The sequence below is a fragment of the Gavia stellata genome, chromosome 2 (assembly GCF_030936135.1).
Source record: "Gavia stellata isolate bGavSte3 chromosome 2, bGavSte3.hap2, whole genome shotgun sequence".
NCBI classification, from domain to species: domain Eukaryota; kingdom Metazoa; phylum Chordata; class Aves; order Gaviiformes; family Gaviidae; genus Gavia; species Gavia stellata.
In genome coordinates this window covers 61,559,384-61,583,738 of record NC_082595.1, presented here as the reverse complement: position 1 = coordinate 61,583,738, position 24,355 = coordinate 61,559,384, and the positions used below count along the sequence as shown (strand labels likewise).

Below are 24,355 nucleotides of genomic sequence, written 5' to 3'. Positions count from 1 at the left end.
CCAGACTGCCTTAAAGAGCCAAAGGCAGAGCACTCAGAAGCTGCTCAACAAAATAGGTAAGAGTTTAGTTTGGTGGTGATTTCTGCCGCTGCCAAATTCAGCTGAAATTTGCCAGTGGGTTCAAGAACATACTGTTCTCACCTAAAATTTGTTCCATAGGAAACAAGGCCAAAGTAAAGAAGGTACAAATCAAAGACGATTGCTTTACAGAGAACTAACACTTGACCCTTCCTGAGAAAGGCACTTCCTCATGAGCACTCTCCTGCCCGAGGGCCAGCACAGCTCAGTGAGCAGAACTCCGCGGGGCAGCCCCAGAGGGATGCCCTCTGCACCGGCACGCTCTGGCACAGGGCAGCCTGGGAAAGCCGCGCTGCTAGTCGCCCCAGACAAACCTTTACAGAAACCTCTGTCCTGTAAGACAGTACACCCATCGGCAAATGTATTGCTATACAAATCTGCAACATGTATCTTCTCCTAGTGCCAGTTCTTTTGACAACACATAAAAATAAAAGCCAGTCCATTTTGTTAGCAGTCACTGTGTGCATATTTAGCAACTTTAGCCAGTGATGCCAAAGTCCTCTTCAATAACGCTACGGGGCCAGATGGCTTGCAGTCACACATCATAAATTCCTTTCTGCTATTTCCATCTTGTATTTACCCAGCTCAGTGTGTAACAGCTACTGGCGTTGAAGGCTTCCTTTTTCAGAAACATCTGTGGTTTTGATAAGTCTTTGTAGGTATGGAAAAGCTTGAAGTCCTTCAGCTCCAGTTCTCGGAGCAGACTGTACCAGTACCGCACCACGGTGCTGTCATTGCCACTGACCTCAAACCCAGGCCAGTGGATGTGCACCTCAAAGACCAGCTGTCCTATCTGCTCAACGACATCTTCCAGGATCAGGTTTTCCAAAATTTTCCACTCGGCGCTCTCCACATCTGCCTTGAGGACATCAATCTGCAACAGAAACATCGTTACTGTGTGAAAATGGGAGGCTTTGCAATTACTGTCAGTAACAGCTGAGGCCAGGCTTGTCCATTTTATAATACACGTAACTGCTCTTACGTACAGTTCCTTTTGTATTAAAAAAATAATAAAATTTTAAAAATTCAGGACATCCTAGGGCTAACACAGACAGTACGTGAAGTTTCACCCTTGCCTGTTCACAGCCCTTCTCTTGCCTCCAACTCCCGGTCTGAAAAGCTTTGTACCCCAAGGTGTCCAATGCAGCTGATCCTACAACCAAAGCATGTTACTGTTCCTTCACAAATCTTGTGGTGGCATCAAAGCTATGGAAAAAAGAAACCCACCTCACTAAACAAAGATGCTAAGGCATTACTGTTGCTTATTTCGCCATCATAAAATCCTGCGACGGAAGAAAACATGTTAACAGTGATTACTTGCACCACAGTAGAGCGGGGTCCTCGTGTGCCAGATGCCACACCCACAAAAAGACGGTCCGAGTCCCGACGACCTGGCAGTGCAGCACATAAGGAGGCAATAGCTGGACACAACACACAAGTGCAAGAGAAGGCCAAAGTGAAATGAATACTATGAGCAGCCCAGGTCACAAGCCACCCAGGGCAAAGCTGCTGCCTGAAGCTTTTGCAGGCATCACTACTGATGCTGAGTGAGGAGGACCAAATCAAAGGAGAATTATGCAAAGAGTCTGCAGGATTTTAAGAGCAGCTCCTCCAAAGAATAAGGGATAGCAGGAAAGAAGCTGTGAGGTTGTTTGAAGGGAAAAATACAACTAATAAACAAGTGCCCCATTTTAATTTTAGACCAGTATTTAATTTTGTCTTTAGATATTCAGCACACCAACGTCTCACAACCCTACACAACTGCAGGTGGACTTCGCTTGGAGATTACTTGGGGGAGGGGAGTTGTATGCTTTAATAAAGAGCATTTCATCACAATTTCACACGTGGTAGAAAACGATGACCGCAATAGCGCTCACAAGCTGCAGAACTCAAGGGCCCGTGTTTCCCAGAGCCGAACAGGGGAAACTCCCCCGCCCCATGAGAGTGGGGTTTGCCTGTGCCAGTTCCACCTGAGCTGCTGCTTCTGCTCATCTGCTCACGCTCAAGGTGCATTTGAAGTGAAAACTGAATCACAGAATCGCAGAATCACTATGGTTGGAAAAGACCTGTAAGATCATCAAGTCCAACCATCAACCAACACCACCATGCCCATTAAACCATGTCCCACAATGCCTCGTCCAAACGTTCCTTGAACACTTCCAGGGATGGTGACTCCACCACTTCCCTGGGCAGTTTATTCCAATGTCTCACCACTCTCTCAGTAAAGAAATTCTTCCTAATATCCAGTCTAAACCTCCCCTGGTGCAACTTGAGGCCATTTCCCCTTGTCCTGTCACTCATCACTTGGGAGAAGAGGCCAACACCCACCTCTCTGCAACCCCCTTTCAGGTAGTTGTAGAGAGCGATGAGGTCTCCCCTCAGCCTCCTCTTCTCCAGGCTGAACAACCCCAGTTCCCTCAGCTGCTCCTCATAAGACTTGTGCTCCAGACCCCTCAGCTTCGTCGCCCTTCTCTGGACACGCTCCAGAGTTTATTTAGAGTCAAGAATAGTAAAAAAAACCCCAAAACTCAGACTTTCTTGGTAGCCTACTGTAACCCTTGTGGTAGTGTCAGAAAAGGCACCTGTGTAGGTATAGGAGAGAAATTTGGGTGGGTGATGTAAAAGCATTGCTAAAGCAACTGTTTTCCTAAGCCATGCCATCCCAGGACACCTTGCTGGTGTCAGGCCATGCCCCAGCTGCATGGTTGGGGCCCTGGTTCACAGACCCCTCTGCCCAGGGCTGTGAGCCCCTCTCCCGTACAGCCAGAGCTCTGCTTCTCAGGGGCCGTAGCCAGAAACCACAGGCAGTGGCAGGGTTTGGGTGAGGTGAGCTGCCAGGACCATGAGAGGGTCTCGTGTGGCTGCTTCTATCACTGTGCCTTGGCTAAGGGAAATGCTGTTGGTTCCTCAACTTCACCCAGAAATGCACATAAATACCATTAATCTAAAGCCTAGGGAGCAGGGCCAGGGCTGTAAATAACTCGGCCATCCACTTCCATAGGTAGGTGCAGTTGAGAGGACGAAGGCTGCCTCATACAGCTGTCTTGCCGCACTCTTCCTCATCCCTAACTTGGGGTCAGGGACCACAACCACAATGTCAAAAGACATTGGACAAGAAGTTTTAAGACTTAATTAATTAATTAATTGCAAATTTTAACCCTGCATGTCAAAAATAAATGACAGTAACTGTGTGGGCTTCCTACACAGGGGCTCTCGCCTGATGGCAAAGGTCCCTCCAGTCTACCTGGACCTGTAGTACCTGCACTGATCACACCTGGATGCCCAAAGCTCTGTAGTCTGTGCTCCCCGGTTGCCTGAGGGACAGACAGGTCTGGTAGCAGAGGGAAGAAGAGACATAAAGACAAAAAGTGCAGAGGCTTAAGAGGCTGGGACCAAAGACTGATGGAGGAGTTATCCTTGGACTTGGTTGTGTGAAAGACATTAAGCAAAAGCAGTATGACCGAGAGCTTGGGCAGAGATTTAAGAGGCAGGGCTGGAGGTAGTGAAGGAGGAAATTCTAGTAATGAGCTACATGCAGAGCACAGCTGCAGCAAAACAGAGTAGAGTACCTTCCTTCCTCAGCTTTAGGCTAGTGTTTGAAAGAGGGCAGAAACCAATGGAAGGTGAAGAGCTCAGTGCTTCCCAACTGCAAACGCGTAACCCAGAGAAGGGAGACAAGAGGAGCGATGGGCCCTGGGATCATTTAAAGGGCTGTTCTTGTTCCCAATGGGGTAAGGCTAGAACAGCGTACGGCTACTCCCATCTCTGTCTTATTACAACCGGGAGCTACATTGTGGGCAGGATAATGCTGCTACCAGTGGGAAAACGGAGGTCATTAGAGACAAACAGGGTGAAGCATCAGAATGGGACTGGCTAGAAGGGTAGGACCGACCTGTGAGGACCTGTGCAAGGCAGTTGCCATGGAGGGCTTGGTGATATTGTTTCCAATGGGGTGGCCTTGTCTACCTTCCCTTGTTCTCTGGCTGACTGACTGGAGGCACCAGCGTCTGATCTGCTGATGTGCACAGCTCTCACAACCACGTCAACCCTCCTCAAGGGCTGTGCTCCGGCATTATGGACGGGCATGGGATGGCAAGAATCAGTAGGTCTTAAACACTCACTGTTTCTGGTCTCCATCTGTAAAACGAGGATATTAACCATTGAACTCCCGCTGCAGGGTACAAGAGTTGTGCCCGTGAAGGGCTGCAAGACTTTAGTGGGACAAACTGTAAAACAGCTGAAAACAAAACACTGCATTTTCAGAGCAGGACTTGGAGAGTGGGACTTGAATGAGGTCCATGGTCACAGACTGAACAATGCCAAGCCAAGCCACTGCCTATCTGCTCATTAAGGCAGCATTGTGCCTCCTCCACACTGAGGGAGGCAGGGGGCCAGTGGAAAATGACCAAGGGATTACGGAATTAAAGCCTGTATTGTGGCACGTCCGCACAGGGAGCGGAGAGGAAGGTTGCACAGACAACCTTAGGTCTGGTATTTCCTAACTTCACTCTGCAGCAAAGAGCCCGTCAGTCTGTCCATACATGGTCAGTGAAACAGTTTAACATGACGCTTCTTTGGGGTCAAGGGGAGGCTGAATGTAAATGATGCTGCTCATGACATTTCAGCTGAGAACTACTTGATGGTTGAGCTCACTTGTTTCCCTTTATACATTTAAATAGGTTACTTATTTTTCAGATAGCAACTCGCAGCTCTACCTGTAATGCAATTTTGCAGGTACTTTTGATTACACATGGGTGCAATTGCCATAGGGCCATGCTGCCGCACTTCAGAAACCACAGATTTTTATCTTTGGGAGACTTCTGTAACTTTGAAAGGAGATAAATTATTCAAAACATTTTTTTTTGGGGGGGGGTATGGGGGAGAAATGTTTCTAAGTGTTTGCTTTTGTTTTCCCATGATCTGGCTTTATGGCAACAGTAGGACATCTTCTTCCCATGGTAATGTTTCCAGTCATCATCCAGGTTTATTTGTTTTTCTCTTGTGACACTAACTCCTGCTCTGGCTGCTCAGTAGGCACTCCACATGCTCTGTGCTGTATTTGCAAAACTGATCTGAAAAGTGGCTGCTAAACCAATGTTTTGGTAGGATAAAATGAGTTAGCACAATAACTGCTTAAACACATACTGGAGTGACCAGGAAAAAAAGACAGTGCTAGTGGGGACGTGCCGCATACACAAACCAGAGGCTCTTTGTTGCCTTTAGTGGCCTGCACTGCTCAGAGACCTGGAGGGAGGAAGGTACCTGTCTCTACCCATCAACTTTTGTGACTACCTTCCAGGCAAGGCGTCCATCTCAGCCCAGAGTCTCCATTTGATGCCATGGATAGGGTAAAATAAACAGCAGAACAGCTCTGTGTCAGAGTATCTGAGTGAATAACAAGTGTCCTGCTAACACCAAACTCAAGTTTTGTGATGATTAGACCGGTCAGGAGATACTTACTCTCAGTGATAAGCAGTGCACTACTGATAAGAAATGCACTACCACCTTCCAGATGCCTTGATTCAAAGTGCCAGTGAAAGGATTAGTGGACAAATCTATAAATTCAGAGCTCTAATTCACCTGAGAGCGCAGCTGGAGTCTGCTGCTGAGAGTAAATCCTGGAGGGCAAAGATCTACAGTGCCTGAAGGTAAAGGATGGCAGTAGATAGCCCGTGGGTTTTGAGCACTCGCAGACTAAGACTGGTTCCTCTTATCTTCCACAAATCCTCTTATCTTCCACAAACTAACTAGGTTATCACATAAAAGTAACAAATGTGTATTTTTTAATGTTTTCTCAGTGTTTAGCTCCCTTGAAAAAGCACTGCAGCACTGTAGCAGTTACGCTTGGAGGAAAAAAAAAGCCTTTCCTCATGCATATAAAACAGCTGAAAAAGAATGTGTTTTAGTTAGTGAAGGTTAACAGGTACTGTATGAAAGCTCAGTTCTTCTTTTTAGGGTAATGACTTGTTACAACTGTGCATCATTTCCTAAAGCAGAGATCAGAGCTCTATTTGCCTTGATCGTTTTTGAACTACCAGGGTTAACGGGGATTTCAGGCTCTGCGCTGCCCCGTGGGAACCATTTAAAGCTCCCCATGGAGAAGAGTCAATTGAGAGTGAGTAGCTGGAGGAAGCAATTTAGCTGTATTACTTCCAGCATGAACTCAGCGTGTGGAAGTGGCAGCCAGGAAAGGCAAAAATGGCAAACGCAGTTCAGGTCAGGCAAGGAGGATCCCTCCCTTTCCGTGGCAGCAGCTCTGCGGCATAAGCTGGGAGCAGGGAGAGGAGAGTTGGTTATGGCTTTCAAGCAGAGAAGCAGAGCTCAGAACCACCCCATGCTCCTGAACCAGAGTGCTGCACTCAGAATTTGGGGCTGTGGGAAACAACCTTCTGCTCTAGCTCCCCGACAATGAGTTACCATTTTGACACCAGCTGTAAAGCAAGACTAACTTTTGCTTGCTTATAAATCAGTTTTTCCCCTCTCCACCTAAGTACAATTTTCTATTTTCAGCAGACAAAACTCTATAAAAAGCTGTTTAATTCATATTTTGATAGCACACGACTTTGCAGGTAACAAACAGGTTCTTGAGTGCGGTTTTTTTTAAACATAGCTTCTCTCTTTTCCTATCTGCAACCTTTCAGCATGAAACTTCTCTCACTTTCTCTCCTTTCAAAATGCATCCAGCCCCTCCTCACCAGCAGGCGACGGCTTGGATGTTAAGTCCCTTTCATTCCCTTTTATTCCAAGCCGAGGCTGTAATTGATGGCAGACAGGATGCCACGTAGCCTAATAGCAAATTACGCTCCCAGGAGCTTGCGACTGCCTCTCCCCATGCTCCCTGCGATCGGTGGGAGGGTGAACGATCCCGGCTTTCTCTGAGCCATCCGTGGGAGAGATGGGAACTGCTGTGGCCATGGTCTGAGCAATATGAATATTGAAATCAGAAGAAAACCCAGTCTCTACTGGTCAGTGATATACAGCTCCAAACAGCAGCACTTCCCCTTCAAATTACCTCCCATCATTCCTACTCACATTTTACACCCCCCTCCGCGATGGTCCGTATGGCCAACTTCAAAATGACTCTGGGGCAAACGAGTAATTTGAGATTATTCACTCCCGACGTGACAGATTGAGCACATCTTTAAGTATCTGCTTAAGGTACTAAAGCCACAAAGACACTTTGTGCAGTTGGGTGCTTACATGGTCTTTGGTCTTTTTTTACAGTAAAGGGCAACCGTCCAGTTGAAGTCACACAATATACACATCACCGGAACAGAAAACCTGCAGTGTGTGCAGACGAGCTTCATTCCTCTGCTCTCACTGCTGATCCTCCACAGCCTTGTGAGTGACAGAGAATCTTTTTTCCCCCAGTTTCAGTGATGTGCTTCCATGAAAGCATTACACAGCAGGGGCAGGATATTAACAGTCATTTTATGTTTACTACATGAGCTGGAGAAAATGTTTCAAAATCATATTAAGAAAACTTATTTAACTTTCTCTTACAGCCAACTGTCAGTATAGCAACAGCTTGCCAGAAGCGGTAATGGCCCCAGACAGACAAAAGTACCCATCCGGAAAGCCCACCCCATGCACACAGGAGGCATCAATCTCAGCTGAGTGCTCAGGAGTGCTACGAGCACCTCACCTGTACCGTCCCACTGGGGACCACTCCAGCAAGCACCCCCGTGAGCACCCCAAGTGACTCCCTCCCACAGCCACAGAGCCCAGGCATGGGGGTGACCTGGCACTTTTATTCCCTACTTCTTCCCTTGGTCTCTGACGCCGAGATGTTTCCTACATACTCTCTCCATCTGGAAGCAACTTCTCTCTGCAGACTCATTACAGAAAAAGAGACACCCCCCACTCCTCCAGTCCAGTTACTGCAGTGGACAGGCAGAGAAGAGGCCTTTTAGCTGGCAGGAGGTTTTTTTCAATGCCACTTTACCAGAGGACAAAATCATCTCTGGACAAACAACCGCAACCTGACTTATGAGATCAGCATGGCCTGAAATCCTTTCTCCCTGGCTGCACTTGCTCAGGAGGCTGTAGGGTTTCACCTGTGGCCTTCCTGTCGTCACGAACATCCTTCTTCACCATGGGATTAGTTCTTGGCATCTTCCTATGTTAACCCACGCTGGCCATTGGACCAGCCAGAGAGGGCAGCTCACTCGTTAATCACCTTCTGGTCATAAAATAATACATGTCCCCAAGCCTGAATTGATTTTCAGACAGGTTTCATGGGCTTAGCTAGCACTACACTATAATGACCTTAAAGCTAGAGATACTGTGCTTAACATCTTGTCTAGCTTGCTACCCAGCAAGACCAAGGTTCCTGTACAGCGACCCAGAGAAACAGGATCTACAAGCTCTCAGCATGTGGCAGGCCAGCACTACACGTAGACAATGCTGAGGGAGAGGACCTTCCCCTCACAAAAATCCTGAGCATCAAAAATCTTGGTTGCCCATCTCTTTAAACCAAGACCAGTCTCCAGAGTAGGCAACAGGAACCTCACCGCTAGCTGAGGACTCAAAGTGATGCTTTCTCAGAGGAAACAGGGTGAAGAGCCACTGTGAGGACATGAACCCCAAACAGCGACCTCCTCGCCGGCTCAGAGTGGCAGCAGCTCACAGGAGTGCATCCCTGCTCAGAAACACTGTGCCCCAGCTCCCATTTGCACCGTGTTACCTTTTTCAGTTTGCACAGCTCTTCTGTTGTACATAGATGAAAACAACCTGCCCTCACCAGGTCCCTCAATCCGACGGCTAGATTGCCCTAGTGAGAAAAATCCCACCAGGGAGCTGCAGAAACCCTGTTCTTAAATTATTTATGAGCCTGATCATCAGCAAGAACTCTGCCCGTGGAAGCCCGTGCTGCAAACAGACGTCTTAAATACTGCATTTATTCCACCAGCAGCCAACAGCCCAGGCTGGAAGCGCAGCCGCTCCGCATGCAGCCCTGGCCGAGCGCACGAGTTGCTTTGCAAACCATTCAGCCATCTAATCTCACAGGAGATGTCCCGCTGCCCGCTCCCCCTGCAAAGGGGGAAAATCCTTTCATTTCTGTTCTTTTGATCTTCTCTGCCAGACGCTGCTGGATGCCTGTGGGAACGGATGTTTACTCAAAAGAATAAACGCTGTATGCTGGACCCTCAAGTCTCTTCATTAAAGGGGAACAAACATTTGCAGTCTGTGCTGCCCCAGCACCAAGCAAGGGCAGAGGGACCCAGCTCCGTGCTTACATAATGCCACGTTATCCCGGTCTTGCTAAAGGTGAAAGCCAGCAGCAATATGACAAATGCATGACGAGGGGACGAGGGGGCAGTCAGCATGGGAGGTTTGCATTAGAAGGCAAATAGTTAAGCAGCAATTGATCCTGACGCCCTGACGAGCAAGACCTGCGAGCGTGTGCACACGTGCAAGGGACAGAGGACTTAGGCTACCGTAAAATGGTTGTACATAGTAAACAGCATTTTGGCTGCAAGACCTGCTACTGTTTATTAATACAGTGCCCATGGGGGCCTTCAAAATGTAAGTAATTGAAGAAAGGGCTCAGAGTCCCATCTTCAAAAAATGTTCACCACATCTTAAAGAACATCTCTCGCAGGATGAGGACATGCAGCCCCGGTATAACTGAATAGCTCCAATTAAATCTGGTGGAGGACCTGGTTCCCATTTGCACCAGCCAGTGCAATAAAGCCCTTCAAGACTAGACCCCTTCATGGGGATCTATTTGTCTCACTCCATTTCTGGTCCAAGGTGCCAACCTGCCTCTCTTCTGCTTCACTGTTTGTCTGTCCACCCTGCTGTCTGCTTGCCTCCATGGCAGGAAGAAAGCTGCACGCTCCTGAAAGTGTGTATACGGAACACCCTGAATTGCTTGCACGACTATCAGATTTCATCTGGGATGGGCAGTGAGGAGGGGAAGGGAGAGCTGCTGTGGCTTTGACCTCTGGATTTCAAATTTTTGAGAATGGAGGGATACCTTAAACTGCTGTCAGACCAAAAACAAGACCAGAAAGGATCCAGACACTAAGGTGAAAGTATTCAAACAAGAGATGGCCAATTCCAATGACAAGAATTTGTAAACAGTGACAAGAGGAGGGATGAGCTACTAGAGACAAATGTGGGGCGAAAAAAATTACATTTTTTTAGAGAGCTCTTAAGTGTTCCAGATAGGGCATTTATCTGAAGAACTTGTTAATGTCAATTACTCCCTGGAAATCATAAGAAAGATGGGTAGTGGAGAAAGACCAGGATGCTTATGCTCAATTCTCGTAAAACCAGTGTAATGTCATGGACCACCACCCTAAGCAGATATTCAGCACCTTGGCCAAATTAAAACCGTACAGATTCATGTTACTGTGCTTAAGATGGTGCTGAAGGCTTAAGTGGGAGCTGTGGAGCATAAATACAGATCTGAGCTCAGCAGGTGCCCTGCATCTGGGACCACCTCGTGAAGCAGGCAGGTTCCCCAGGCTCCTGCCGAACTCCAGTTTCGGTGGGAGGAGGGAACCAGGAGCGACTGGCTTCTTACAGCAGCAGCATACCAATGATGACTCCACGGTGCCTGGAGCAAGTGCCATGACTCTCCTGAATGCAACTGTTTGACACTGAAATAGTGGTTATGCTGCTGCTGCTGTCAAAAAGAAGTCGAAACGGTATATTAGTGCACCAAACTGTGCTGGGAATTGAACACAGCTTGAGCAGCCCTCTAGTAAAGCTGAAGGAAAGCAAATTTTTAATACCCAATTTTTTCTGAAGGGTCTTAACAACCACAACAAAGGCAACAACAAAAGGAAATAAAACCCTAAAAAAAATCCTCCTTCCTTTCTAATTTTTAGCAGACAATAATATGCTCTGAAAGTGCTTTTTTTTTTTTAAAGATGACCTGCATAAGTTATATTTCAACAGCGGAATACTTTCATTACAATTCAGGCATTGCATTAGCCCTTTTCCTAAGGGAAGAAAAGGCTATGGATTGCACCACATTCAGCCAACAGTATCATTAAGAGGATCTTCACTCCATGCGTGACAATTGCATACTAAACAGCACCTCCAGGTCACTCCCTAGAAACACCACTATTCTTAACAATATCTTGAGAACTGCTCCTAGGGGAGAGAATTTAAATGAGGCAAAAGGACATGTAAGGGACCAAAAGAAAAACCCATAAAGGCATGGGTATGAGGCATTCCTTGCATACTACACAGAGAGTGGGAGAGGTGGTGAGCAGTAAATCACTGTCCAGAGATCTTTGCTTCCAGAAACATGAGGTTGTCAAGCCCATTTCTCCTTGCAGCCAAACTTGTCAATCTAGTTACAATTAAAAGACTTTATGCAGCAGCAGCCTCAGCTGACTAAGCAAATACAGAGCAATTACCACCTTGATTTCATTATCGCTAAAATTAAAAAAATATATACATCCAGGGAAGAAAAACTGTATGTCAGGAACTTGTAAATTACTGAGGGCAATCACTACAAGGTTATAGAAGGCAGTATTTCCAGCTGCAGCTGGAAACATCTGCACCAGTTTAATTGCCCGTTTTCAGCAACTGGAGTAAAATTTGCCAACTCACTGACGCAACCCCAAACAAAAGGTTCACACACGGCAACAATTAGTCCTCAAACTGCAGCTCTGCTGTAACTCGAAGGAAATCAGTCGCGTTACACAGAGAATGATTTTGGCCCAGGATGTACGAACATAACCTCAAAGGGACTGAATGCGTGTGTTACAGGCAATAAGTCTTGCAAGAACTCATAAATCAAATTACTGAGCTAGAGGCAGATGCTTATTGTAGAGTAACATGCTCTCCAGCACTCTGAGCTTTTGCTCTAATGGGATGACTTAAAAAAAAAAAAATTTTACATTTTCTGGCTAGCTTGCCCAATGTTATTATCTCCAGCACTCTCCCTTTCAGCACAACCAGCACGGAAATCAGGTGTGTGAGACAGGTTTGCAGAACTTTGAAGTCCTGATCTCAGAACTTGTCAGACAGATGCTGAGCACAGACAGCATCTCGGACAGACAGATGTTGTGCACAGAGCTGAGTCTGTGGACAAGTCACTCAAGACAGGATGCATCTCACCCAGCCTTAGACGTCTAAACCCAAACCAGTTGTCCAAGCTGCCTTTATAGACCACAGAGAAGAACAGGAATGTCTGAAGGGCAATTTGAGATGTGCAGGTCACATCATCCAGCCTGTTTTAAACATCTGCCCTTGAATGAGATGAACTGTACCTTAACTGTTCCCTTGAGTTTATGAGGACCTCAACAGCTATCCTAAATGTAACTGAAGTGAGATCCATGGAGGACCATCCCCTGGCAGGTCATTTATTTAGACTATAAGCTCTTACAGCTATGGTATTACTGGTGCAAAATGGTCCAGTGCTAATGTGGGACTTTACTGTGCAAAGTTACTCCTACTACTGGCCAGGACCAGCCATTTACACTTAAAAAAATCAATGCTCAGGGACAAAACTCTTTCTACTGTGCCTTGCAGAAACTGATAGAACAAAGAGACAGTCTGATGTGTCCACATAAAAGCAAACGAGATGACAAGCGGTAGCAGTGCAGACATTTCCAGGGGAGGAAGGAGAATAAGGCAGTCACAGCCTGAGCCTTAGCAGAGACCCCATTGGGACTTCTGAATAGTATTGATTGCTGATGCTCCAGCTGCAGGAGGGGCAGTGAAACACTAATAAGATGTTATGGGAAATACAGGATCTCTCATGTCAGAGAAGACTTAGAGTGGCCAGTATGATAACCCTACCAAAGCAAAGGCTGCTCTTCACAACTATATCTGGATGGTACAAATATATCTGGATGGTAAATAACAGCTGCAGAAAAAGGGCCACTTAAGCCTAAAGGCCAATGATTACACAAGAAAACGTGGGTGTGAAAATAACGAGGCTAAAAATCAGATGAAGGGTGGGTTTTTTCCTTCTAGAATTAAGAATCTGGAAAAGCCCCAAATAAGCATAATAAAGCAGAGAAAAAAATAAACCCTTTCAAGACAGAACTCCAAACATTTACTCAAGGATTTGCATGATGCAGCAATTCAAGAGATCTGGTCTCATTTGGTCTTTCTGACACTAAGCCAAACAGAGCAGAGTGCAGATCTGAACTTGTGTTTCCCACTCCAGCAAGGTGAAGGGGGCTGTTTCCCGGCTGCAGCAGCAACCCTGACAAGGACTCACCTCCTGGCAAGAGCTCCTGGGTTTCTGAGCTCCTGCCTTCTCATCCCAAGCTCAGGCTTCCACATCAGGACATAGACCAGCCTGCAGGCGCTCATCAGCCGGTACTTCTGCGCTCATCTGCCGGACCTTCTGCGAGTTAAGATGGCAGCTGAGCTGAGTTTATGAACACTGGTGGCATCCACACGTTGAACTTGGGCACAGCAGCCCCTTAATGAACGTAACTCATGCTAACTAACCCCCAGGCTCCCCATGCAATACCTAAGTCTACCTTTGCAAGGGATAATCAAAGTCAAATAATTTTGCCTAGGCAGGGTCAAGAATTCAAAAGACTATTCTGGCCCCTGCAGTCCTGAGGTGTGCGTAGTAAAGAGTAATTGCATGGACTTGGTTGCCCCAAAACTTGAACATAGACTTTTCCCAACCTGGAGAGTTAATTTTTGTTAATGAAATCTCCATGCACAACTAAGCTGTTAAACAGTTTTCCCAGGGCTTTTATTTTACATTTATTTCTGTGCTGCCAACAGAGCGGATTTTAAACCAAAATGGTAAATGGATTTTCTTTAATCTTTGCTCTTTCACACCAGTCTTCACAAAATGGGAGGTGCACCATGAAATAAACTCTATAGTATCTGCTTTAGGAGAGGAGCAAGTGATAAATTACTTGCCTAGGAGCAGATTAGGTTATTAATCAAAATGGCTTCAGAGTGTAGTGTTTTGAAGTTGTGTTGAGTATTAAGTAACAGGTGAAAGGGAGGACGTTTTTCCTTTTGAAACCCTAAATCTAAGCCTGTTCAATAAAATGAAGCACACACCTGTTAGCCAGGTTGTCACAGAAAAAAATCTTCATGAAGAGAAAGTGTAAATTAAAGCCTTCTAATCAAAATCAGGACTTAAAGACTGCTTTGTGTTTCTTTTCATAATAAACAACGACACAGTTTGGTCTCTTACACAATTTGTTCAAGATGACTTGAATGGCAGGAGTTGAACGCAACTCTGCTGTCCCCTGAAAGTTACACCTATGAGCACTTCCTGATTAAATGAAGGTTTTACTTTGCATTCTCAGATTCTCCTTTCCATCTTAATTTGTTTTCCAAGAAACCGCCTCATCCACTGCTGAGCTATACTGCCAAGGAATGCAAATTCATAGTGCTTACTGATGGCATCACACAAAATTTGTCCTACAGAGCTCCAGAAAGAGGAAAACTGCTACTGAAGTAAGAGTTTGCATGCATGAACATGCATGATTTACTCATACATGCCCATTCAAAACAGAATTAATTCTTCCTTGCTTCTGCTGCTCAGGGCCTTTCTGTCACAGGTTTTTAATTTTGCTTTATAGCTTAACCTTTGGAATACAGAATACATGTAGTAGCTTGGTTTGAATTTCTTGTTAAGGGTCAGGACTTTCTGTAGAGGGGATAGTGTTGGCATGGGGGGAGCTCACTTGCATTTCAACACGGTCTTCCCCTTATAGTTTTATTGCGTAGTAAAATCCGGGCTACATGGAACATAGCAACCTTCTGAGGAGGACACTGATACCATACACAACGCAAATCTATGCTGGGACTAGGTGAATGGTTTATTTTGACAGCTGAATTGGCCCCCTTGTAACTGAAATTTAGACTGACAATCCCCTTGCAAGACCACGGAACTGGCTGTGACTAGTCTAGAAGAGCACTGGGATATATATTTGACGCTGTCTCCCACAGTAGTCTTGTATCCAAGTCAGGACATTACAGTCTGGATGAACAGACAATCACATAATTAAGAAACCAGTTGAATGGTTGGGCTCAGAGGGCAGTGGTTAATGGGCTATACTCTACCTGGAAGTCAGTTACACATAGAGTGCCACAGGGTCTGTACTAGGATTTGTCCTGTTTAACATCTTTATCAGTTACCTAGAGGAGGTGTTAGATGACGCTCTCGCCATCTTTGTGGATGACACCAAATTGGTGGGACCAGTCCATACACACACTCAAGGGCAGAGCTGCCGTCCAGAGGGACCCAGACAGGCTGGGGACTGCCTGCCTGGCTGGGGAGCAGCTCTGCAGAAAGGTCCTGGGGGTCATGGCGCAAAGATGGCCAACAGCATCCCAGGATGCATTAGCAGGAGCATGGCCCATAGACCAAGGGATATGATTATCTCCCTGCACTCAGCACTTGTGAGTGTGCATCTAGATACTACATCCAATTTTGGTCCCCACAACACAAGACAGACAATGATAAACTGAGGTGAGTTCAGCTGGGGGCCACCATGATGGTTGGGGACTGGAACGCTTGCCCTGCAGGAGAGACTGGGGGAATGGGGCTTGTTCAACCTAGGCAGGAGATGACTTGGGGGGAGGACTAACATCAGCCTGTAGAGCCTACGAAGAGGTCATCAAGGCAGCGGAGACAGGCTCTTCAGCAGTGCATAGAAGAAGGACAAGAGACAACAGGCATGAATTGAAATTGGGGGCTTTCAGACTGGATATAAGGAGAAACTTTTTCATGATGAGGACAGTCAAGCAGGACAACAGCTGGCCCGGAGAAGTTGTGCAGCCTCCATTTTGGAGAAAACTCAGTGGTTTTTAAGACCAGAGTGGATAAAGCCTTCAACAACCTGGCCTGACTTCACAGCTGGTTTTCTTTGAGCAGGGGGTTGAACTACAGGCCTCTCAAGATCCCTTCTGACTTGAATTATCCAGTGACACTGTATGAAGGAAGTTCCCCATCCAGCTATCGCTAATCCATGGGGAACAGCAACACTGTAGCATCCTCACCCCAGTAGGTAGTTAGAGAATATGAAAGTTCACAAAGTTGAACTCCACTGCAATAAGAAAGAAAATCTTGTGCATTCAGTGGCTTTCTCCCTTTTTTCCACTGTTCATCAGCAGTGCACGTGCTCAGCAAAGAAAAAAAAAAGAAAAAGATAAAAGAAAAAAAAGAAAAGATGAGCAAGATCAATTTTTACATCTTTATCCTTTCCTGTGGCCGATAAAATACTGCTCTTCTCAGAAGATACACCAGTAAATTTTCAGTTTAGATTTGTGTACCAGGAAATAGGACTCTCATGACATCCTTTGGAGATTATTCCAGGGCTTAAAAGATTTCACACTCTAACAGTTCCCCAGAATACTCTGACTACATGTTTCCTTTGTCAGTCTTATCCTAATATAGTACTAGATAAGTCCTCTACCTCCAGGCTATTTACACTCTCCAGAGAACTGGGGACTGTTATGCCACATAGTCAATTAGAAAGATCAAGTTCTTTCAATCTCTGCTGAAACCCACTCTAACACCAAAAACCTGTTTGTGTTTCTTGCCATAATATCAGGATGGGTTTCCCCTTCTGTGGATGAGGTCCCAGTGCTGACTGCAGAATAGCAGGTGTGCTCTCCTCTGAGCCAGACTGTAAATGAGCCCATGCAAGTTCTTTGATTCCCTTGCGCACAAACCTCCCCAAAGTGCATGTTTTGTTTTCAAGGCTACAATGGCAAGAACTCCAGGAGGCCTTGTCTGTCCTCGCTTCATCAGCCTCATCCAAAGTCCCTGACGTCAGTGTAAATATTCTCCATCACTTGGAGGGTCTTGGAACAAGTTTCAAATCTTAAAGAATAAAAGCAAGGAGAAAATGAGGCATTAACTTCAAATGCAGCTGCCTGGAATTCCTGCCTTGAAGTGGGAATGGAACGATTTTGAGGGTAGACAGAAGGATTCTTAAAATTAAGAAGAATGGGACGAAGAACGTGTTTTAACTTTCCAACTGAAAAAAGTGCTTTGGAAAATATGCTGTGAAACTGTTTTGAATTAACTTATTTATTCAGTCAAGGGAACATTCCACTCACATTCACCGGAAGAATGAAAACCTGAATGTCACAGTATTTACTTTGATGTTCTCTTCATAAATTGGAGTTTATCAGTGTCTTTATGCAACATACAACTTCTCAGCCTGCCTTCCAATTAAAGAAAAAGTAAACAGAACAATGTGAGGAGAGTCAGCCCATTCAGGTATTTCACAAATAGAAAGTAAGACTGCAGAGCGTATAACCGCTTTATCCTCACAGGGAGAAAGTCAGCTCCTGACTTCACTAATGCCATAGTTTTGCACAGGGAAGCTACGTGAATGCTAACAGAGTAAGAAGCTATACACGCTGTTCATAATGCACCAACACACTTAACCAAATCCTATGCTGTGTGTACACAGCTAGGGGAAAGCCTGATTGCATGTGTTACATGTGCATTATATTCCATGTGCATTATATTCCTCTGCGGCCCGCCAGCTGGCTGCTTTCATGTAAGATAATTTTTGCCCCAAAAGTTGCAAACTCAGAATTCATAGCTACACCCTTCTAATTCACAGAAGGTCTTACAATCACTCCATATTACCATGATAACCTGAGAACTGATTGTTCTCAGCAGGTCTGGTATATCAGAAGATTCATATGCTTTTTCTGGGTCAGGTCATTAATCATTTGCTCTGTGACTAATTCTTCTAAAATCAAAACAATCAATGTAAGGCATACATCAAAGGAATGCCACCTCTCTCCCCATATGTTTTACTAACGCACAGCCTAGTATAGTGACAGTATGACTAAGAAGTAGGAAAAAGCTTTTTTTTTTTTCTGCTCTTATCTTCAAAATGGTCCAACCAGTGGAGCTGAACCAAAAGAAAATACTAAAGAAAAGCAAGAAATGAACTGAAAAGGACATCTTGCATTTTGTAATAGAAACCAAACAAACGTTGCACTGCTTGCTTTGCAAATCTTACAGAAAAGCTCCTCCTTAGCTCAGGCTGCCTATTTCTTAAAAAACAAAGACAAGCAGAACTAGCTGCAGGCAATAAAGTATATTAGCATTTGAATTCATGCTTGTATATCCTCTGAGGGAAAAACTACTCTCTTGAAAGCAACCTAAGGAACTTCCTCAAATGTATTCTGGCAACAGTTATTTGAGACTTGAAGATTTCTGATGTCTTTATAGTGCCTTAAAAACAAACTGGGAAATGTTAAAAATCCCACAGATTGCTGCCAATTTCAAAACAGGATGTTTTTGTTGTTGATGACTGTAATTAGGACCAGTGACCTTGAAAATGTAAACAACCCAACCATTACCTCTTCTCTTCCAAGTACTGTTGCAAATATTTTTTTTTCTCTTTATAAACTTGGCTGTATGAGTAGGTTAATGCTCATATTCGGGCAATGACCAGAACTTCCACAGGACTGAAAATACTAGCACCCAATGTCACCAGCTAGTTGAAGGGAAAAGAAAGGGAGTAGGAGCAAAGTATTTAGTATATGGCTAGTGATTTAAAATCAAGGTGGCTATTAGAGGCACACAGAAAAAGCAAGACAGACAAGGCACCCCTACAAGAAATGCATTACAATTATTTCTGAAGAAAGACCCATTGTCAGGAGATAACCTTGGAAACTGCACGAGCTCCTGAGACAGCAAGGAGGAAGTTCTGCAGCTTTCCCAACACCTAATCCTGCAGTCAGAAACCTGACCCCCGAGACCTTACCTTCTGATGACCAAATTCATTCAATATTGTGCCCAGCTTCTTCGTGTTGCTGTGAAGTTTATGCGCAGCAATGGCTGGATTGGGATCCCTCCAGTCAATGGACAGGCGATGATACCAGAGGTGCCGGCCCTCCTGAATGTGTGCTGACTTGATGCTGGGGTCAAAGCGATGCACCTCACACCCGCTGTTGGCCATGCTGATCTCAAACCGGTTGTCATCATTGCCCAGCCTACGAAACAAAAGACGTAACTATCAATGCTGCAAAAAGAACTATTAGAGAGTAGGATATTCAGAGGATTCATTTCAAAAGAAGGTAAAAACCAATCAATTTGTTTCTGCAGCAAAGTAGAGGAGCTGTCATGCTCCTTCTTGGGATATACCCACAGCACTGAGCACAATCTAACCGTAATTCTGACAAGATAACCAGAAATAAAGCTAAGGGTCCACAATAATACCTGCTGAAGGTTTGGAACAAGTAGTTAGATAAAGGACATTTAAAGGAACATGTGTCTTTTTCTCAAGGTCACATTCATAATTGACCTTAAGAAACTTTTAATGACATTTTTCATTTATAGAATGAAACTACTGGAGTGGATTGGATGAACTAACCTCACCAGAAAATTCAAGCTCAATGCAATATACTGCATATGATGATAATGAAGGGCTCCTTTCAGGGCAAGAACTAAACCACTTTTAGCCAGGCTGATAACCTTCCCAAAGAGCTGTTTTCTTAATTCAGAAGGTGACGTCATTTATAAGAAAGTAAATCAAACATTAGAACCTTTGTACTGTCATTATTCCTCTATTTTATATACTTATATAGATTCCCCTATTTTCAATTTGATTTTTCTTGACAAGTTTCCTTAGTTCCTACTGCACAAACTTCCAATAACCAAAGCATAAGCAGAAAAGCAAATACATTTAAAATATATACGATGCTGTTTTGTAAAAATCAGGCATATTTTCCACCGAGTCTATAATCTGGTGTTGCATAGATGAGCCACAATGGCCACCAACAGGGACACAACAGAAGAATCAAATGCCTCTCTTTTTCCGTGTACATGAAAACACAGATAAAAAAGGTAAATTTAAAACTAACCCCTTCCTAAAAGCAGCAGCATTTTTATACAGACTTAAGAGAAAGATTGCTGCTAATTTAGAAAAGACCCCAAAGAAGAAGAAAGATGAATAGCCCCATCATACAGAAAATAGTGTTGTCTCAGTCCCTGTCTCTACAAGGGGTAGGTGTACTTTACAAGGCTGTACCATATTCCCACGTCCTACGGCCCACACAGGGTACACTAAAACTAAAAAATTCTCCTATTTGCCATTGCAATCACATGTCTGGACCACAGGCCTTCTCTACAGCATAAAATAGGATGCCCTTTTCATTCCTACTCCTCCAAGCTTGTTCCAAGCATGGTTCAAATCATGCACTAAACCTTGAACTTAATGAAAATTATGCTGTTGGATATACACACATGTAGCACTGGGGAAAGAATCAAGTTTTGAAATCGGCACTTCAACCAGTTGTACTAATTGAGAGTATTTTTTATCTGTCATAGACAGATACATTACAGGGCAGTACTCCTAGCTGTATTGTCAGAGCACCTGCTACACTACACCCCAACCATCCTTAGACACATATTTTTAAAATGCTGTGAACCCGAAATAATTCTGGCTATTTGCATCAATATGTAAAAGGTGATGAATTTTACATCATGCTACACTGCAATATGACATTAAAGCAGCACTAAATGTTTTACATAGATGACATACTGGTAAACTAAAATTAATCCAACTCCTGAAACAATGTTTGGAAGAGCGTATGTTTCAGAAGTTACCAGCACGGTATCGCGGTTGCTGTCACATTGGCTAAGCACAGTGTAATGATGCCCTGTTAGAAGGCCTTCTCCTCAACCATCTTCCCCCCTTCAGGCATCCTGGGAAAGTAGGAGGAGACAGTTTGCTGAAACAGCCCAGTGTGCTTTAAAGAATGACTCTATTTCACAGGATTCCAGCCTGTACAGACGTGTAGGAGCAAAAGAGAGGAGTTTTCTTTTAATACATTCAACACACATTAGGAAAAAAGTTCAGAAGTTAACCAAGTGAATTGACATATTTGTTTGCATACGGCTTTCTACAGAAGGGACACTGATGAACAAAGACCAATGTAATCCCTTAGGAACGAGAAGCTGGCTAAAAATGAACAAAATGTGAATTGCTGGGGACAGTTACAGCATTAGAGTGATAAGCCTACCAGTGACCGACGGACACATGCGTCCGTGACACACTTCTAACAGCACCAGCCGGTACAATCCACAGGGCCAGATGCTTTTGATGTAGACAAACCTCAGGCTGCCTCCAAACAGATTGCTACTCGTGTGGACTGCAAAGGGAGGTTCACAGTGGTGCAAACCAGAAAAAAAATATAGATGAGGGTGAAGAAGGTGCCGATATATCTTCTGGCACTCTGGTTAACAGCTCAAATTTATGCCTGAAGAGAGATCTAATCAAAACCAAATACTTAGGAGAGAAAATAGGGTCATCTTCAAAATAACTGGTTTGAAAAATTCCAGGCTCACATGTGATCATGCTAAGGGATAACGCAGCATGAAAAAAGTAAACAAATGAGGTCTCCTAAGAAAGATTTTGCATTACTTAAAAAAGGCCGGGATTTTAAAAGAAAGGTGTGGAGGGCACAGAAGACTAGAAAGGCCCCTCCCCACCATCAGGGGAGAGCAGCTGATGCCTCCAGCACCAGCAAAATAAAAAATGCTAAAGACACCAACCTGTTTTTGCTATAAAGGAGAGGAGAGCTTGGTTACAGAGTCAGAGTTGCACACAGACCCCTGCAGTGGGGGTAAAGCTGGGCTTTCAAAGCAGCAGAAACAGCACCTGCATGACCGGCTCTCCTAGCCCGCGTGCGAGTGGAAAGGGAGGGCTCGCTGGCACTGCTTCCCGCCGGCAGCAGGGCAGGGACGCTGACCCAGGACGGAGCGCAGCACAGCAGGGAACAGTGTCCCTTGGCTGTCCCCTGCTTCCAGGGTTCGCAGAAGGTCACGCTACACAGGGCCTCGCACTCGGAATAAACACTGGGCTGCAGCTTGCGCTGAACGGAGCATCGCGAGGGCCCCTGTGTCATGCCGGGGCGCAGCGAGTGCGCAGGTGGCACAAAAGCTGCTTTGTCTCCTCCAGCACAGCTCTAGGGGACACCTGCAGCTGTCCAGCCCAGTAACTGCAGGTACTCCAGCTCCCACAGGGACCACAGGACAGAGCTGTAAAAACAGACATGTTAAGGTCCAGCTTTCCCTTTCTGTGTTCCCCGCTGCTTCTTTCTCAAAGGAAGATAACCGAGCTCTGCAGCTCGGGAAAAAAGAAGCATGCCCTGTCTGAATCCTGAAGCCGCTACTCTAAGATCCACCTGAAAGGGCTTCTATACAGTGTTGCAGCGACTCTTTAAACCTCAACTGGCAAGTTTCTGAAATCCTATTCATTTATATTATCCCAGCTTGAGTGCCTACCTGTGGTGTTTGTAACAGACTTAGCTTAATGTAAGCAGATTTAGCACTAATAACTAGAGCTTACTAATGCATACTGCAATTACGTATCATACTGGGAAATCCTGTCCCACAAGCAAAAACATTGCTGCCTCCCAGTAATGGAAGCAACTAATACTAATCTAAAAAGATCTCCAGACGTTTCAGGCGCTGCTCGCTGCCATTCACGAGTAACCTCTTCTATAGCATTCAAGAAGGCAAAGCCTAAGCAGCATGTTTTGTTCCATTTTTAATGATATACGTATTTAATTCAGGATTCCCAGTAATCCCCACACTGAACTTTCACATTTGTCCTCCATCTGTCCTCTCCATAGAGAATGTTCTTCATTGGAAGCAGCTGCTCCCCCTTTGCTCTTTATGAACTGTATGAGATAACAAAAATGTTTAAAAGAGATTTTTGTCTTACTCAGAACAAAATTACTTTTCTGTCTGTCATAAGCTAAAGGAAGCGAGTCTGACAGAAGAATTATGCACTTACGAGCTCCAAAGGCTGCAGAAGGAATCTGGAGGACTGAAGGCTGCTCCTCCTCAACCTCAAATATTTATCTTTTATTTTTCAGCTGTTTCATGAGATGCATCATGGTTGGGTATTTACTGCACATGTGTATCTGATGATTGATGGGAGAGCCAACATCAATTTCAATCTCTGCTAAGCCCTACTGTTCCATCAGTACAGAAATTATGTACTATACCCAAAACAGCACCACACATAAAGCACTGGTATACATGCACTAGCTCAGATTTGTTCAAAACCATCAGCAAGTTATCTTTGCGCTGGACAGCTTTGTGCCAAATCTGCATTTCCTAGCACAGATGAAATCAACTCTGCATTGTGTCTACTGGTGAATTCAACAAAAATACCATTCTCAACCCACACTTAGTCCATATCAAAAGGGAAGAGGAACATTAATATGGGAGCTTAGGTCTAATATTAATGATCATGTGACTTGAAGGGCAAGGTCTAGATTAATTCCACTGACCTTTGGGTACTTTGCCAAGACTCCTAAAGTCAGCAGGCATGCTATCACAGACTTCCTCTATAATCAAAGGAAAGCTATACTTACCTCCAGAAGGTTATTTAGCTTAGCTGATTTTCCACCTAAATGTGCCTGCCTCTCCCTACTGACTACTAGAAGGAGCCTCAGACAATGAGCCAGTACTACAGTTAAGCAGGTAAAGTCTAAACCTAGGTGTGGGATAATACAGCATCTCTCCTAACTTCCACAGGAATGTGAAAAACTGAGAAAAAAAAAAAATCATGTAAACCTATATTTTGCATTAAAACCAGGTAAGTATAATTTGAAATAGATTGCGAGGAACATTCAGAAAATAAGAAGCCACAGCAGTTGAGAAGAGTTTGCTTTCCGTAGATGTGACTTATCTCTAAGGGGCATGTTATTGTTGTTCTGCCACAGAGCACTGCAGCTCAACAAGACCTGAGAGCCCCTCAGCCTCTGAGGAGTTTTGTCTTTACAGCTCAATATAAGCTCAAGCCAAATATAAACCAGCTCAAGCCAAATATAAGCCCACCCCAATTAACAGAAAATACTCCCTTTGACTGTAGTGCACTCTGCATCCACTTTACATTAATTGCTGGTGTTAATTGTCATGTTCCAATCACTGAGAAAATCCCACCCAGACACAGTTCCTTGCCATCCACCATTTCTACACCCACAGCAGCAAAATCACAGAAATAAACTGTGCTGCTTCAAGGGACATGAAGCCTTTCAATATACCTCTAACCTAAAGCTGGCTCCCAGGACAGCGAAGACAGTTTTATTAGGCTTCAGCCATGTGGTGATCGGTGTGAAATGAGCTCCAGATCCCAGCGATCATTCTCCTAATGCACCTGTGCGCTGATGGGTAATGCAAAAGGCCAGCGGCCTGACGAACTCTGAGGACTGACCTCCCTCGTCCTCCCAGGAAGCAAGAGTATTTTATTAGCATGGAAACAGGCTGCATTTGTGGTTTTACTACCTGTGAAAGCCCTTGTTCTGTGATGAGTGAAAACTTCAATCTCAA

General features: G+C 44.8%; 1 protein-coding gene across 1 annotated transcript in view; it reads right to left on the bottom strand.

Annotated features, from left to right (window-relative positions):
- Nucleotides 1-432: 432 nt before the first annotated feature.
- Nucleotides 433-24,355, bottom strand: part of METTL24 (methyltransferase like 24) — a 49,599-nt gene continuing 25,676 nt past the window's right edge. The window contains 2 exon segments of the mRNA XM_059835588.1: nucleotides 433-952; nucleotides 18,774-19,002. Of these exon segments, the coding sequence (XP_059691571.1) occupies nucleotides 638-952; nucleotides 18,774-19,002 (544 nt within the window). The 3' untranslated portion in view covers nucleotides 433-637.